We start from the raw sequence: 14,554 nt of genomic DNA, 5'->3' as shown, positions 1-14,554 counted from the left end.
TACAAATCTCGCATTTTTTAATGTCATGTGGGTACAGACAATAAATGCAATGCTCGTGGGGGTCCTTGGAGTAAACCAATTTCTTCTTGCACCTCGTGCAGTCCCTGAACAGGGAAGGCTTCCTGACAGCCTGAGGTGCCTCCATTTCTGAAGAGAAGTTCAGTCGACGATTTTGAGAGGAAAACAACAAGTTTTGCCACCAAGGTTAATTGGAAAGAAAGCCCCTAAGAAGGGGAACAAGATGGAATATATTTTACAAATATATTCCACACAAAAGTAGAAAGAATTTGAGAAAGCTCAGAGAGCTTGAGGATTCCCTGTGTCTGATAAACTGCGGTGAAAAATCTGAAGATGGCTGCCAGGGGCGGAGCTTAAGCCCTGCCACCTCATTGGCTGGGGCCATAAAGGACCAAAGTGAGGTGGAGGGACTACACAATGAAGTGGCTCATAGGCTATAATGGGCTATGTACATGCACTGCTAGGTGGCAGTGTAATATATATATATATATATATATATTTAAAAAAAATTATTATTATTTAATTTATCACCGAGGATTCCCAGTCTGACGACGGGGAATATTCAAGCATCTGAATCTATGAAAGATCCAATGCTGGAGAAATGGAGTAGTCCTTGCCTAACTTGTTGATATTGGCCTGCATGCCCAGGATGATCAGCTCGGTCTTATCATTCAGGCAGAGGCCATGGGATGCCATCCATGCCTGACTAATGAGGTACACCCTATTCACCAACTCCCTGTCCTTGCTGTGATCCCCAGAAAGCGGGAGGAGAATCTGTGTATCATCTGCATAATTCATGAAGGTGATACCTAGAAGGTCCAGATCATCGAAGAGGGGTTTAATGAATATGTTGTATAGGGTCGGTGAGACACAAGAGCCTTGAGGGACTCCGCACGTGATTGGTGAAGGGTCGGCTGCTGCTGAATTGATGAAAAGGGCATCCAGCAGCTTTGTTATATGGTGCAGAATCGAATAGTGCTTACCGGGTCAATTGGAACCGATTAGAAGATTTATATTGGAAGAAGGTTCTGGCCCTATGCAAAGGCATCCCAGTTCAAATTTTCAATTTGAGCTGGGCCTCCTCCTTAATTGTGATAAGATAGCGCGTCTTCACTCTTAAGGAAATGCTTGTTGGGCTCCTTGGTTCTTAGTGCACATCCACCTCAGAGCTGCTACACAGCCCACTCCTAAATACTTTTGACAATAGGCTTAAATGCTAGACTGCCACATATTGAATTCCTGGTATTTGAGATTAAGTGGATGCCTTCCCAGCATCCAGAGGGAAGATGCGGACGGTGCAATTAGTGCATACAAACATTTCAGAAAGGATGCTCAACCACACGGTACAGTTCCAAACAGTGATTCTCAACCCACCAAAAAATAACCTTACTAATATACTAGTGGCCAGATGATTGAGAGGTCTGGCAATGGCTTCTCATTCAGCATGCATTAAGTCAAATGACAGATCATCTGAATTGACGAAGATTGGAAGGCGCAAACTGCTTCTTGAAAACAGACAGCAAATGAACTAAAACACTAAAAGCTGAAGAAATGTTCTACAAAAAGCATTAGAATGCGGAGAGGAAGAAGCCAATACATTTATTTGCTGAGAACAACCAGGTTGGCCAGTAGCAGAGATCAACGGGGGTCAGGAAATAGGGAAATTACTGGGGACACGGAGGGAAGTGGACACATACTGCATGTTGAGGACCAAGGCTCTGACAAACTTGAACTATTAAGATCACAGGAATTTACCTTCTACCCAGATTTGAACAAAAACACAACAGTGAGAAAGTCCATACAGGAGCTTAGAAAACCCCTGCTTTATTTCAAATTCCAATCTTCTGTTTGGAACTCTAATAAATGTAGAATACCTAGAGAAGTAAAGAAATGTATTCAACCCAACTCGAGCAAGCTCCTTCTCTTTGATAGTTGCAAGTGGAAGGAATTAACACACTTACCTTGAGGTCACTATTAGTCAAAGATTCAGGCCACATGGCCCTTAATCCCAAATGTACAAATAAAAAAAAAGAATTAACTTGGGAAAATCTTTAGGCAGGAAGACCGATGCAGGTTTAGAATGAGCATGCCACCCATCCACACCATGTCCAGAGCAGCCTAAACAGTATAGTACTTCTATATAATGGGAGTTTCAATGCTGCATTGATTTCTTTATGGTGCGGTTATGTATGCTTAGAAGAAATGTTTAACATTGAAAACTAGTCTTAAAAAAAAGAAGCGTTTAAAAGAAATTGAAGTGTTTCCACTCGCACTTGATAGTGCTTTCAGCTAGAAGGCTCCCCAACTCTTTTTTGGTAGGAAAACTATTTCCAATAACAGACCGTGGTTTATGGCTTACCTTTTCATGTCCTGCCCCTTCTGTTTGGGTGAGAGAGAGTCACCACCGTTGAGGATTTGTTCCAAGTTCTTTGTCTCCACTGAACCGTTTGGCTCTGATCCAGAAAGCCCCAGTAGAGAGCGTACCCTTTGGGACCGCACATCCAAAATGGTATCCGTATAACCTACTTCCTGAAGATACCTGAAAGGGGGAAAGCACAGATATAAAAACTCAGAACACAGTGTGCCAAGGTGTGCCCTAACTCAAACCTTTAAGGAGCATGGCTTGGAATGATGCACAGCAACAAAAAGCAAGTACAAAGATATGATGCTCTACGCTGCACACCCAAAGAGAAGCCAGGAGGATCAAAAACTGAAAGGAAACCGAATTTCCAGAATCTAATACTACACTGCCAACAACTGTCACCAGGAACTTCCAGGAAGCAGCTTTTGGACCAATGCTTGATTAGTACAACAGCGCCTACATGTGGAAATTCCTCCAACCAGATAAAAAGCATGAAGATAGCCTGGTGAGATTCAGAAAAAAAAAAATGAACATTTACTTTTTTAAACACATTACTGTCGGAAATTATTTTCACCAAGGATGCTTTGTTTTGCTCCCACACATACTGTAAGTCAGCAACAAAGCAGTTCCCGGTCTGCCAGTCTCATCTTCTGGCTTGCAGGCTATGTCCACTTTGCCTGCTGCTTTGCTACCATCTCCTGCACTTCAACCATTCTTAGTCAGTATTTGACTACCTTTCTCACTATTTGTTGGCACTTCACCAAGACCCTCCCTTTTGCACTTAACCTGATGTGAAGGCAACCATCAAACTACCAACTGACTTTACCCCCTCCTTTGTCTTGCCTTTCTACTGCTTCCTCTCCCGACTATTGGAGCACCAAAGTTACTGTGTTTTGCAACTGGTGCTGCACAAATCAACAAATGATATTACAGCAAATCTAGCATATAGTGTGCCGCTTGATTAGAAATACATTTTTTTAAATGGGTAATTTAATAGATGGTTCAATGCCTACAATACTGAAGTGGTGCCTTTTTACGTCACAAATACCACTGCCAGAATAAGAACATGTACCTGAAAGAAAATACAGCCACTACATTGCATGAGTGAAAATGTATATTATTCCATAAAGTTATAACTAGCAGGCAACAGATCACTCCTGAAAGCGACAAGATTGGCACTCCAACATTACCTTAATTGAATTACTGTTTCTACTAAAACAGTCTTGTAGTATACTTGTAACAGCAAAACCCTCAAACATTTCATAGAGAAGTGGCACTCAATTTAACTTCTTCTGCAATGAAATAATTTGAGTATAGTTTGTTTTCATAACAAAGATTTGTGGGTACATTGTCAAGCTTTAACCACACCAGGCACCGTATTTCAAGAGTGCACAAGTGCATAACATACACATTTTGATAGTAAGAAATCGAACTGCATGCATATACTTGGTATAACATTCTACCAATTGCATAATGATCGCCTCAACTACAAATATGATGCACAGTGCAATGTTGCCAGGGTCTTTGACAAGAGTTCTTTTTATTTGCATGCATAATCTTTCCCTCGTCCATATTCCAATACCTTGTAAAGAGTTCATATAACATGCCTATTATATCACATTAGTGCCCGATACATTTATCTGCATACATTATGGATGCCAGAATATGCAAACCTGTGATAATATATTGTTTTCTTAAGCTTATTTCAAATAAAGTGTATGATGCGCCAACTAAAAACTTCAGGAATCAAATCCTGTATCTTAATGTTCTGACTCAGGCCACGTCCACGATAAAATAACATTACTTCATAAGGTTGAAAAACACACTTGCACCAATTAGTGTACTTTTCTGCACTTTATTTAAGAAACACTTCTGGCTCTTAAGTTAGGTCTGCTAGCACTCATAGGAATCGGGGATGTTACCATCCTCAGCCTGAACATCAGGATGTTGCCATTCTCAACCTGAGAAAGACTCATCCACATGACACTTATTGGAACTAGAGCCACTTGCACAACCATCATCCTTGACTAACTCATGCCTTCACAAGGAACATTTCCTTTTTTGTTTTTCAAACCCTTCTACAACCTCTACCTAGAACAAAGTAGTTGAACTTGCCATACAGAACTATGTCCATCGTTTTGAGTGCACTACAAGAGATCTCCAACCAGAGCAGGGGAATCAGTCAAACAATTATGAAAGTTGGAGGGATTTGAGGCCTCTTGCAACTCAGATCTCCAAATCAGAGATAATCTCGGAGTCCTCAGTAGCAAACCCAATTTGTGCAACTAAACCATTACCTCAAGGTTCTCTGACATTGTCAAATCGTATGTCTTTCAACAAATGACCGGGCTAACACTTCGTAGCCTTTTGGGCTTAAATTCATTAGTTAACACAAGAAACCCAATGCCAGCCATACCATCTCTGACATTAGCAATAGGTCCAGAGCCGAGTGTTCCAGAGGTCTATATGTAGCAGCTAAACTCATGACTGGACTTCAGACTGACGAATGGTGAGATCTAAGGGGGCTGAGCACTCTTGGGACCATTTGTTTTGGGATAGAAGGAACAAGTTACTTACCTGTAACTCAGTCTCTGAATTATTGGTATCTCATCGATTCGCGTGCTCATCAATATTCCCTGTCACGCTCAGAATCCTCTAATATCAAAGCATTTTAGCTTTAACCTCTTAGCTGCCGAGCTGTAAACAATTCTATTAAAAAAGGATGTGTATTAAGTTAAGGGGTTAAATCTTAAAACTGTTGGTCACTTATATAGCCTGTTGCTGTCACTTTGGGTCAAACTGACCCAGCCAATGAGGCAAGTCCTCCATACCTCCAACCCCTGGCAGCCATCTTCAGATTTTTACCTCACGTTTACGTTGTGGGAGTCCTCGTTTCGCTCCTTGTAATATCAAGGTTTTTGTCCTATTTAGATATTTTTCAATTGGTTTGTTCAACATCAATCACTTTAGTGACTACCAGCTAAGGGGATATGTTGCTGGTGAAGAGCCAGGCCATGGACTGATCTTCTTGATTGTGTAAAGTCTTCTCCAAAGGTTTGAGGCCTTCTGCATTCGCCACGACAAGTGCTTATATTGGTGCACCCAGACGACGACATGGACCATTGCTCCATCTGCCAGTGTTTTTCTTCGAAGACTCGTAAGGACAATCACCACAGATTAGTGACTTGGCTGGAATAGAGACACGGGCCCCTGACTCGAAAGAGCCATGAAAAATCCAAAGCTGGAGAATTTACTTTTTGTGCAAAATACAGGGAGTTAAAAAAAAGAAATAGGGGATTGAATAGTGACAAAATGCACTGAGGTAGAGGAAGCTAATTCAGAGTCACCTGCGACTCACTCACCACCTAGACTCAACAAACTCCAGTCACCAGGTATCCGAAGCTCACATGACTTGCCAACTATTATGACAGTATGTAGCACCTGCTAGGCCCCTTTTTTGCTCAACTAACCTGTGCTTTCCCCACAAACTAAATTACCATCATGGCTATTGGATAGCCAATGTTTCTCAAAGAAACCCTGGTATTTGGGAACAAAGACACTGCCCCACACTGTACTGAATCCTTGAACCAATAAGAATATTTTCATTATACTTCAGTATTACCCATAATCTTCAGCCCTCTGCTCCTCACTTCTAAAAGATGACCTTGATTGCTTAACCAGATCGAACAACTGGTGAGCCAAGAAAAGTGCAAAGCTTGCCTCTTAACTCCTCCCCACCCCTTATATCATATCCTGAAAAGAGGGCTCAAATTCCTCGGGCCCCTCGGCTATATCACTTTTCACTTGCTTTTTAGATTTAGGTTGAATGATTCTGCAGCCATCAGGTGACAACTTTTGTGAGGTACATGAGAAGATCTTAGTGCATTCCAAATATTAGGTGCTGTTTGTATCCATCTTGATGCAAAAGCACTGTTTTTCAATACATAAAAGGAGGAATGCTGCACAAAGCATGGCTTCAGTAGCAGGGCGATGGCAGGGTGTGCAAGAGCAGACTCACGCTGCAGCCATAAAAAGGTATTTCCCAATTTCCACTGCAGCTTCGAAAATACATTAGCAATGACCGAGTAGCATGGCATTAAAAAGCAATTTATGGTGCCTGGATATGGTCCTATATTCATTAGTCGAAAGTATGAGGTTGTGCTGAAAATAAAAGCTTTCTTGCTACCTTAGAGTAGGCTCAAATGGGCCACAAATAGGCATGCACACACATTTATCCAGGGGTTTCACACTTCAAACCTCTGATACAAGAGCTCACACACCCCAGCATTGTTCACTTCCCTGTCCGCTTGAACCTCCATGCAAATTTAACAAGTCTTCCAGTCCCCCAGCCAAGCACCCTGCCCAAACCACTTGCCTGCTCTTCACTCGTGTGCCACCCCCAAATCTCCCCCACCCCCACATTCAGAACCTATTTGCATCCTCCTGCACCCTTTCTCGCCTACAAGCAAGCACCTGTGGGTGGCATTCACTATGTGGCCTCTTTTGGGCAATACAGGAAACGTGGTCCAGAGACACAAAACACATGGGCATTAGATGTAAATAGCTGGTGTATGACAGCAACAACTGTCACATAAGAGAAAAGGGTGTGAGTACTTTGACACATGAGAATATCTGGCAGACCTCTAAATCACGCTATCCAAAAATCAAGACTATTGGGTTTATCAATATTTCGTCATTTCTGCCAGCATCCTTCTGCTTGGTTGTTGCTGCTGCTGCTCCCTCTTCCTTAGTCTCTTCCTAGTGTTCAGATGGCAGAGGATCTTTGGTTTCCATAGCATTTTCTAGCCGATGAGTTTACGGTCCCTGTTTTCCACAGGTGTAAATAAAATCCTACTTGTTCAGCAGGCTTAGTAACTTCAGAGATGTTGTAGCAAATATATAACACATTATTACATGTACAATATGGTAAAGACCATACAATTGGTGTTGGGATTAAAATTAACTATGCACATATTATTCTGTTATGGATTAAATGTTAACCTCACTTTGATCGAATTAGACCCAAAAAAAGAACACATTTCAATTAATAAACAATCCCAGATGTGTTTTTGGGAACAAATCGTAACCCACTTATTTCGGAACTAGCCTTCACATCATTCAATCTGATCTGACTTTCCATGTCATTTCAGGAACGTGGCAAAGAGATACCACCTTCCAAGTACATTCCAATTTTTCATGGAATAAAAAAATAGCAAACATTGTGTGTCAGTCCTGGTAGCAAGAGGGGCTCCAGTGGGGATTGGTAGGTAGTCTTCCTATAGATCTCTGAATATAAAAAGACTGCTATCCGCTAATTTATTGTACGAACAATACAACCCTCATCTTGTCTTCAAAGATTTTTTGCCACATTCACCACCCACGATTAGTGGAGGAATGAACAGAGCAGGCAAAACGTTCTTGGGTTGTCAGGGAATACCATGCAAGTTGGCCAATAAGACATGCATTACTTACCGTAAAAGCATTTGATGATTTTATCTGCTTAGATTCACATGCTGTGCATATAGTCCGACATCCAGTGGTCACCACAGAGTAGAGCATCTGGTCTTTCGAGGATCGAAAGGGGACGTCAGCATTGGCGTGTCTAAACCTATCCCTATCGTGAATTGTAGTGTACCCAAAATCCTTCACGCGCCGAGGTCACTCCAATTGTATTTTTTCAGCTGTGAGGGAGCCTATGAGTAACGTGACTGAGTACAGAAAAGAGAGAAAGTAGTAAGACTTCTATGTTCCTTTAATCCAAGCGGGGAGGAAGGGTGGGCGCATGTGAATCTAAGCAGATACAATCACCAGAAATGCTATTATGGTAAGTAATGCAGGTCTTCTGATGCGTTTTAATCTGCTTAGAATCACATGCTGTGCAGACTAGCGAGCAGTACCCAGAGTTGGAGGTGGGGTGTGAGAAGGAACAGTAGTGAAAAGATGCCTTAGTACGGCTTGTCCCACCTGAGAATCGGACCTAGAATGAGGGTCTAGGCAATAGTGTTTTGTGAAAGTGTACACAGAACTCCAGGTTGCCGCTTTGCAAATGGACTCTAGAGGAACATTTGCAATGAATGCTATGGAAGCACAAGTGCCTCGAGTAGAATGCGCTCTATGCTTGAAGGGCAGTTCTCTTAGCAAGAGAGAAACAGCGTGTGATGCATTTGACAATCCACCTAGAGATAGATTTGGAGAACAGGTCTCCTTCTCTACCAGCTGCCACTGAAATGAAAAACTGATTTGGCTTTCTTAGTCGTCGGGTTCTTTCCATGTAAAACATTACTGCTATGCGTAAATAAAGTCTGTGCAGGCTTCTTTCTCCCATGTTTGAGGGTTTCAGAAAGAACGTTGGTATTTCTATGGATTGGTTCACATGGAACTTTGAAATGAATTTAGGTGCAAACCTACAGTGAGTGCGCAGAACCACCTTATCTCTGAACTGTTACAAAGGGGTCTAGACCTGAGAGCACTTGTAGTTTACTTACTCTCCTAATGGAAGGAGCTATTAAAAAGGCAGTCTTGTAGGTGAGATCTTTGAGACTTGCTTTATGCATGGGGTCGAAGGGAGACCCCATAAGTCTAGTCAACACCACGTTCAGGTCCCATCCGGGAGCTGGGTTAGAAATGGGAGGGTGAATTCTCTTCACTCCCTCCATAAATGCCATAATAACTGGTATCTTCCACCACAACACCTTCTGTTGTGATGTAGTGTAGGCTGAAAGAGCAGCTAACTGAACTTTTATAGAGTTAAAGACCAGGCCTGAGTCAAGTAAATGAGTCTACAAAACAATGTGTAGGAGAGCAGTCAGTGGGGTTGATGCTCTTAGAGTTGCACCAGACGACGAAATGTTTCCACTTACTGGAATAGCAATATAGAGTATTAGGTTTTCTAGCCTCCCCGAGTATGTCCATACATCTTTGAGGGAGTTGCAGGTGCCCAAACTCTGACTTCAGGGGCCAGGCCGCTAAGTTCAATGTTTGCAGGCATGGGTGAAGTGTCTCCCCTTTGTCTTGCAACAACATGTTATAGGGGCAAGGCAGTTTCATCGGAGGAGATAGAGACGACTCCATCAGATGAGCGATCAGGGTTGGCGGGCCCACATGGGAGCCACCAATATCATTGAGACTGGTTCCTGCTGCATCTTGTGCACTATCTTGTTGAGAAGGGGAGTCGGGGGGAAAAGCGTAAACAAATTTCCCTGACCAGGTTATCCAGAGTCCGTTCCCCTTGGAACGGTTCTGGGGGTACTTGGAGGCGTAATCTTGGCATTGAGCGTTCTCCAGAGTTGCGAACAAGTCGATCTCTGGAAAAACCCCATTCCGCAAAAACATTGGAGACTACGTCTGTGTAATCGCCATTCGTACTCCATTGGTAGTGGGAAGTCTCTGCTGAGTACGTGCGCCAGAAGATTGAGTTCCCCTGGAACATTTTGAGACAGCAGAAACATGTGTTTGAGAGCCCACTTCCAAATGTTCTGGGACAGTTTGGACAGCCCCGGAGAGTGAGTGCCCCCTTGTTTGTTCAGACAGTACATGGCCATTGTGCTGTCTGTGAGGATCAGGACCGTCTTTCCCTGCAACTGAGTTTGAAAAGCTTTCAGCGCTTTGAATACTGCCAACAGTTCCAACAGGTTTATGTCGTTGGATGCTATGTCTGACGACCAAACTCTGTGCGCTGTCTGTTGAAGCAGGTGAGCTCCCCACTCTGTGAGAGATGAGTCTGTAGTTTGAGTGGCCTCTACTATGGGGAGGTGAAGGATTTCCCTTTCAAGAAGTTCTCCCTCGACCACCACTGTAGCAAGAGAACAAGGGCTGGCGAGACAACCACTAGATCGTCCCATTGTCTGCTGGCCTGACACCACTGGCTGTTGAGCCACTCCTGCATTGGATGCATGCGCAAGCGTGCGCGAGGTACCAAATAAATACAGGACGCCATCATTCCGAACATTCGCATAGCCTTGCGTACCGTCACCTCTCCACTGGCTACATATTGAGGGATTTGAAACAGCATGTTTTGGACCCTCTCGGAGGGGAAGAGGAGGCCGTCCCTCGTTCGAATTAGAGCCCTTGGGAACTGCTTGACATAACTGGGGTCTAGGCTGGATTTCTTCCCGTTGATGGAGAGCCCCAGACTGAAAAAAAGATCCATTGTTCTTTGAATATTTGACAGACAGGTTTCGTAAGAGTCCCCCGTTATGAGCCAGTCGTCGAGGTAAGGATAAACTGGGATGGATTGCCTGCGCAGGTGTGCTGCTCCACTGCTAGTACCTTTGTAAATACCCTTGGTGCGGAGGCTATGCAGAATGGTATTACCTTGAATTGATAGTGTTTGTCTTGTATCATGACTGTGGTATTTTCTATGCGCCGGCAACGTTAAATATGAAAGTATGCATCTTTCATGTCCAGTGCTGCCATGTAATTCCCCCTGTGAGAGCAGGGGAATTACTTCCTGCAGAGTGACAATGAAAAACATGTGGCTTTAGAAATGTGTTCCCTGGGCGCAGATCTAATCCAGGGCGCATGGCGAGATCCTTTTGGGGTACAAGGAAGTACACTGAATAAATACCTTTGTTTACCTGTGAAAGAGGTACGACCTCTAAGGCTTCCTTTTCTTGTAGTGTCTCAACTTTCTGAAGGATACGCGGATGGTCTGGCATCAGTCTTGCGTGTGGAAGTCTGAACGTTGGGGACCAGCAGAACTTTACACAGTACCCCTGGGCCACGGTCTTCAGCACCCACTGGTCTGTAGTTAACCCCTCCCATGCCTGAAGGAATGAGGTTAGCTGGCCCCCGACCGAAGAGGCATGGGAGGGGACCCGGATCTTTGGGTCATTTTGAACCTGAGGACGGGGAGCCTCTGGGGGTAGGGTTCCGGCCCCTTCCTTCACATGACGCTAACCCCTTTAGGGATACAGGGTGGGGTATCCGCTGGTTCCTTGTGGAGAGGACCAATTGTTTCCCAATGTATACTGGTTTTGAGGTAAGCGTGGGCCACGAAAAAAGCCTCTAGACCCATTTCCTCGCCTTGTGGAGGGCTTTTGTTTGATTTGATCAAGCGTCTTCAGGGTGTCGTGCTCCTTCCTTTGCGGTCTCGAGAGCTTTGTCAACCACTCTTCCAAATAGGTTGGATTCTTCCGAGGATTTATTAATAAGTGACGCTTGAGTTTCTGGCTTGAACCCAGAGTTTTAGCCACACATGTCTCTTTATGAGGGTGCCCTGAGCCAACGATCGACCCGCTGTCTCAGCAGAATCCAAAGTGTTCTTGAGCATACTTTGGTTTACTTGTCTGCCCTCGGTTACCGTGGACAGAAGACGAGTCCGTAGCAGTTCAGGAACCTCCTGTAGGCCTTCCTGTAACATGGCCCATAGAGCGTCCGCATACCAGGCTAACAAGGTAGTATTGTTAGCAATGCACGTAGAAAAGGCTGCTGCCGTGACCCTCTTTCCTAGGGCGTAGAGTCTTTTACACTCTTTGTCAGGGGGTGCCTCCCCGGTTGACAGGGGAACCCCTGCCCTTTTCCTTGTAATGGTCACCACCAGTGAATCTGGGGTGGAGTGACCTCTGATAAAAAGGGGATCAGAGGGGGAGGGCCGAAATAGTTTTTCAATCCTTGGATTAAGTGCTCTTGTGAGGGCAGGTGTAGACAACGAGGGAGCCAGATGCTTTTTAATTGAGTTTAGAAGAGGAGTAGCCCGTCTGGCCAGCGGTTTCTCTTTAAGAATGTCCTCTACAAAGTCAGCCTCAGGAACAGCTTCATCGGTGGCAATCTTGAAATATTCTGCTGCTTTGCGCAACATGGCGTTAAACATTTGATTGTTCACTGGAGAGGGCCGTCTAGTGGGAGTGGTCTAAGGGGTATCTAAGACACAGGGCATTAGGATCTGGAGAAGGATTTGGAGACTGCCAAGGTTGAAGGTCACCCATATATGGGTTTTCACCCACCCCTCTCTGGGGTCATGCATATATTCAGGGTCAATGAAATGATCATCATCCTGAGTGTCTGCAGGAACCTCCTCCTCAGTGAAGTCGTGCACACATCCTCTTCATAAAACGGACCAAAGAGTCTTAGAAATTCAACCACAGGGGTCAAAAGGGTTTCTTACTGTGGCCTTTTGGGTGTGGATTGCTCTGAGCGGGTTACAAACCTGTCAAGCCTCTCCATACAACTTTAAAATGTGTCCCTAGTCCAAACAGAAGACCTAGAGGGGTATAGAGGTGGAAAGGGCTCTTGTAAATGATCCTCGGACGCCAAACATTGAGATTTTTGTCTCAGCGCTGAAGAAATACCTTCTTCGCCTTCCGAAAACTCTTCCTGGGTGACCGACAGAGGTTGCAAGTCCCTGTGCTTGGCGGAGGGTTCCGTTATTTCCTTCAGCCTATCTTTGGATTTCGATGACTCCTTAGGCTTCCCCGTGGGCATCTAATCCTTTGACTGCCGCTTCTGAGCGTCCGCCAAAACAATTCTCGCAATGTTTCGGTAAGGTCCTCGGCAGTAGGGAGGCGCGTGGCCTGGGCATGCGATAGTGTAGTCTTCGGCGGAACCGGGGCCTTGTCGGCGGATGCCTTCCAATGCGTCTCAACAGGTCTTGGAACATTGGGGGTAGCGCCCTTCACTTTAGTATGCCCGGTCGCTAGGCGCATCTGCAGGGAGGGCTGCCAATCCTGGCGGTCGGCGGACACAGCTGAGACCTCCGGTGTGCCCTTTGGCGCTGTGGACCACCGCTTCGACTTCGTCGAAGACTGGCCAGGGGTTGTGTGTTTAGTGAGTTGCAAGTGTTTGTCTTTGTCGCCGGGGTGTACAGTCCCCATAGCAGTGCCTGAGCCGTGCCTGACAGGCTGGGACAGACTACCCACAGCTGGAGTGCTCCGCTGAAAGGGCAACGACCTCCGAGTCGGAGGCCTGCTCGTCACCGATGCACTCGTCGCACTCAGCGGTTGCGGCAGCGGGAGAACTTGACTCGGCCTTCGACATCCCATAGGCCGCCCACTGCTCGACATGGCGCTCCTTCAATGTCTTTGTAGAGAGGAGCTTACAAGCCGCACCACCTTTATGGTCGTGATCGAGGGACAAGCAACGGTTACACCGTCGATGCTCATCTCTCCAAGGAAATTTGTCCTTGCAAATGGGGCAAAACCTAAATGGAGTCCTTTCAATAGCTGAAGATAGGGAAAGTGACCAAGATCAGAGAGTAAACAGGGGGAAAGGAAAAGGCATCATCAGATTTAAACGCCTAACCCAACCCCACTCACCCTATTGTGTAGGCTGGCTGAAAGGCCTGGCAACGTGGTCGGCAATGCCGACTGGATCACCGTCTGTCAAAGGACTGTGGAGGTTTCAACAGAGATCCTGAACAGCCGTTGATAGGGAGGATGATCAGGGTGATCTTAACTAATAATATATATTCGACCAAAGGTCGATGGGACAACAATGTCTGTTACAGATCCGCTTAAGGAGACCAGTATGCTGGACGAACAAAAACATCTGAGGGACCTTGGCACGTGAGGGATTTTGGGTACACTACATATCACAATAAGGCTAGTGTTATAGACACACCTATGCCGACGTCCCTTTTCGATCCTCGAAAGACAAGATGCAATACTGTGCGGTGACCAGTGGCTGTCGGACTATATGCACAGCATGTGATTCTAAGAAGATTAACAAGTATCAGAAACCTATGGTTTCTCTTACACAAAACAAACACAGTGAGACTTGGGTATGCACAATTCTATTGTTTAAAGGTTTTTTTTTTTCATTAACATTTGCTGATAATTGTATGGCCTGTGGGATTTACAATCAATTTCTAAACATGGGCAAAAAGTAGCATGTGGAAGGTACTGTCAATGCAGTCGTATAATGATCTGGGATATCTAGACAGATGTGGATTATGCATCCAAAAACTGCCTTTTAATGCATCTCAAGTGCATAATTTTATTTTTTTAAGTCATTTCAGCACATTGGGTGGGTTTCTCATAGCCACTGTTAGCGAAACTTTTTTGGATGCCTTTACTACTGTTGACAACCATATTAAGCTTATACACTATTAGCAAACTCCTTAAATCGTAATTAACCAACTTGGTACAGAGAAACACACTAAATGTGGGTTAAATACCCTGTCAATACCCAACAACACTAGCTATGCAATTAAAACGTAGCGGCTGAATAATCTAATTC

General features: G+C 44.7%; 1 protein-coding gene across 3 annotated transcripts in view; it reads right to left on the bottom strand.

The window, feature by feature from the left end:
- The window catches only part of STRN3 (striatin 3), a 1,674,795-nt gene that overhangs the window by 1,092,879 nt on the left and 567,362 nt on the right, over positions 1-14,554 (bottom strand). For all 3 annotated transcript variants that reach the window (XM_069638486.1, XM_069638489.1, XM_069638488.1), the window contains exon 5: positions 2,378-2,557. In XM_069638486.1, coding sequence (XP_069494587.1) covers positions 2,378-2,557 — 180 coding nt within the window. The remainder of the gene's footprint in view (positions 1-2,377; positions 2,558-14,554) is intronic.

Source organism: Ambystoma mexicanum, chromosome 14, assembly GCF_040938575.1.
Source record: "Ambystoma mexicanum isolate Mex_15411 chromosome 14, UKY_AmexF1_1, whole genome shotgun sequence".
In the NCBI taxonomy this organism is placed as follows: domain Eukaryota; kingdom Metazoa; phylum Chordata; class Amphibia; order Caudata; family Ambystomatidae; genus Ambystoma; species Ambystoma mexicanum.
Note: the sequence above shows the minus strand (reverse complement) of the source record. Positions and strands in the feature narration are given on the sequence as shown.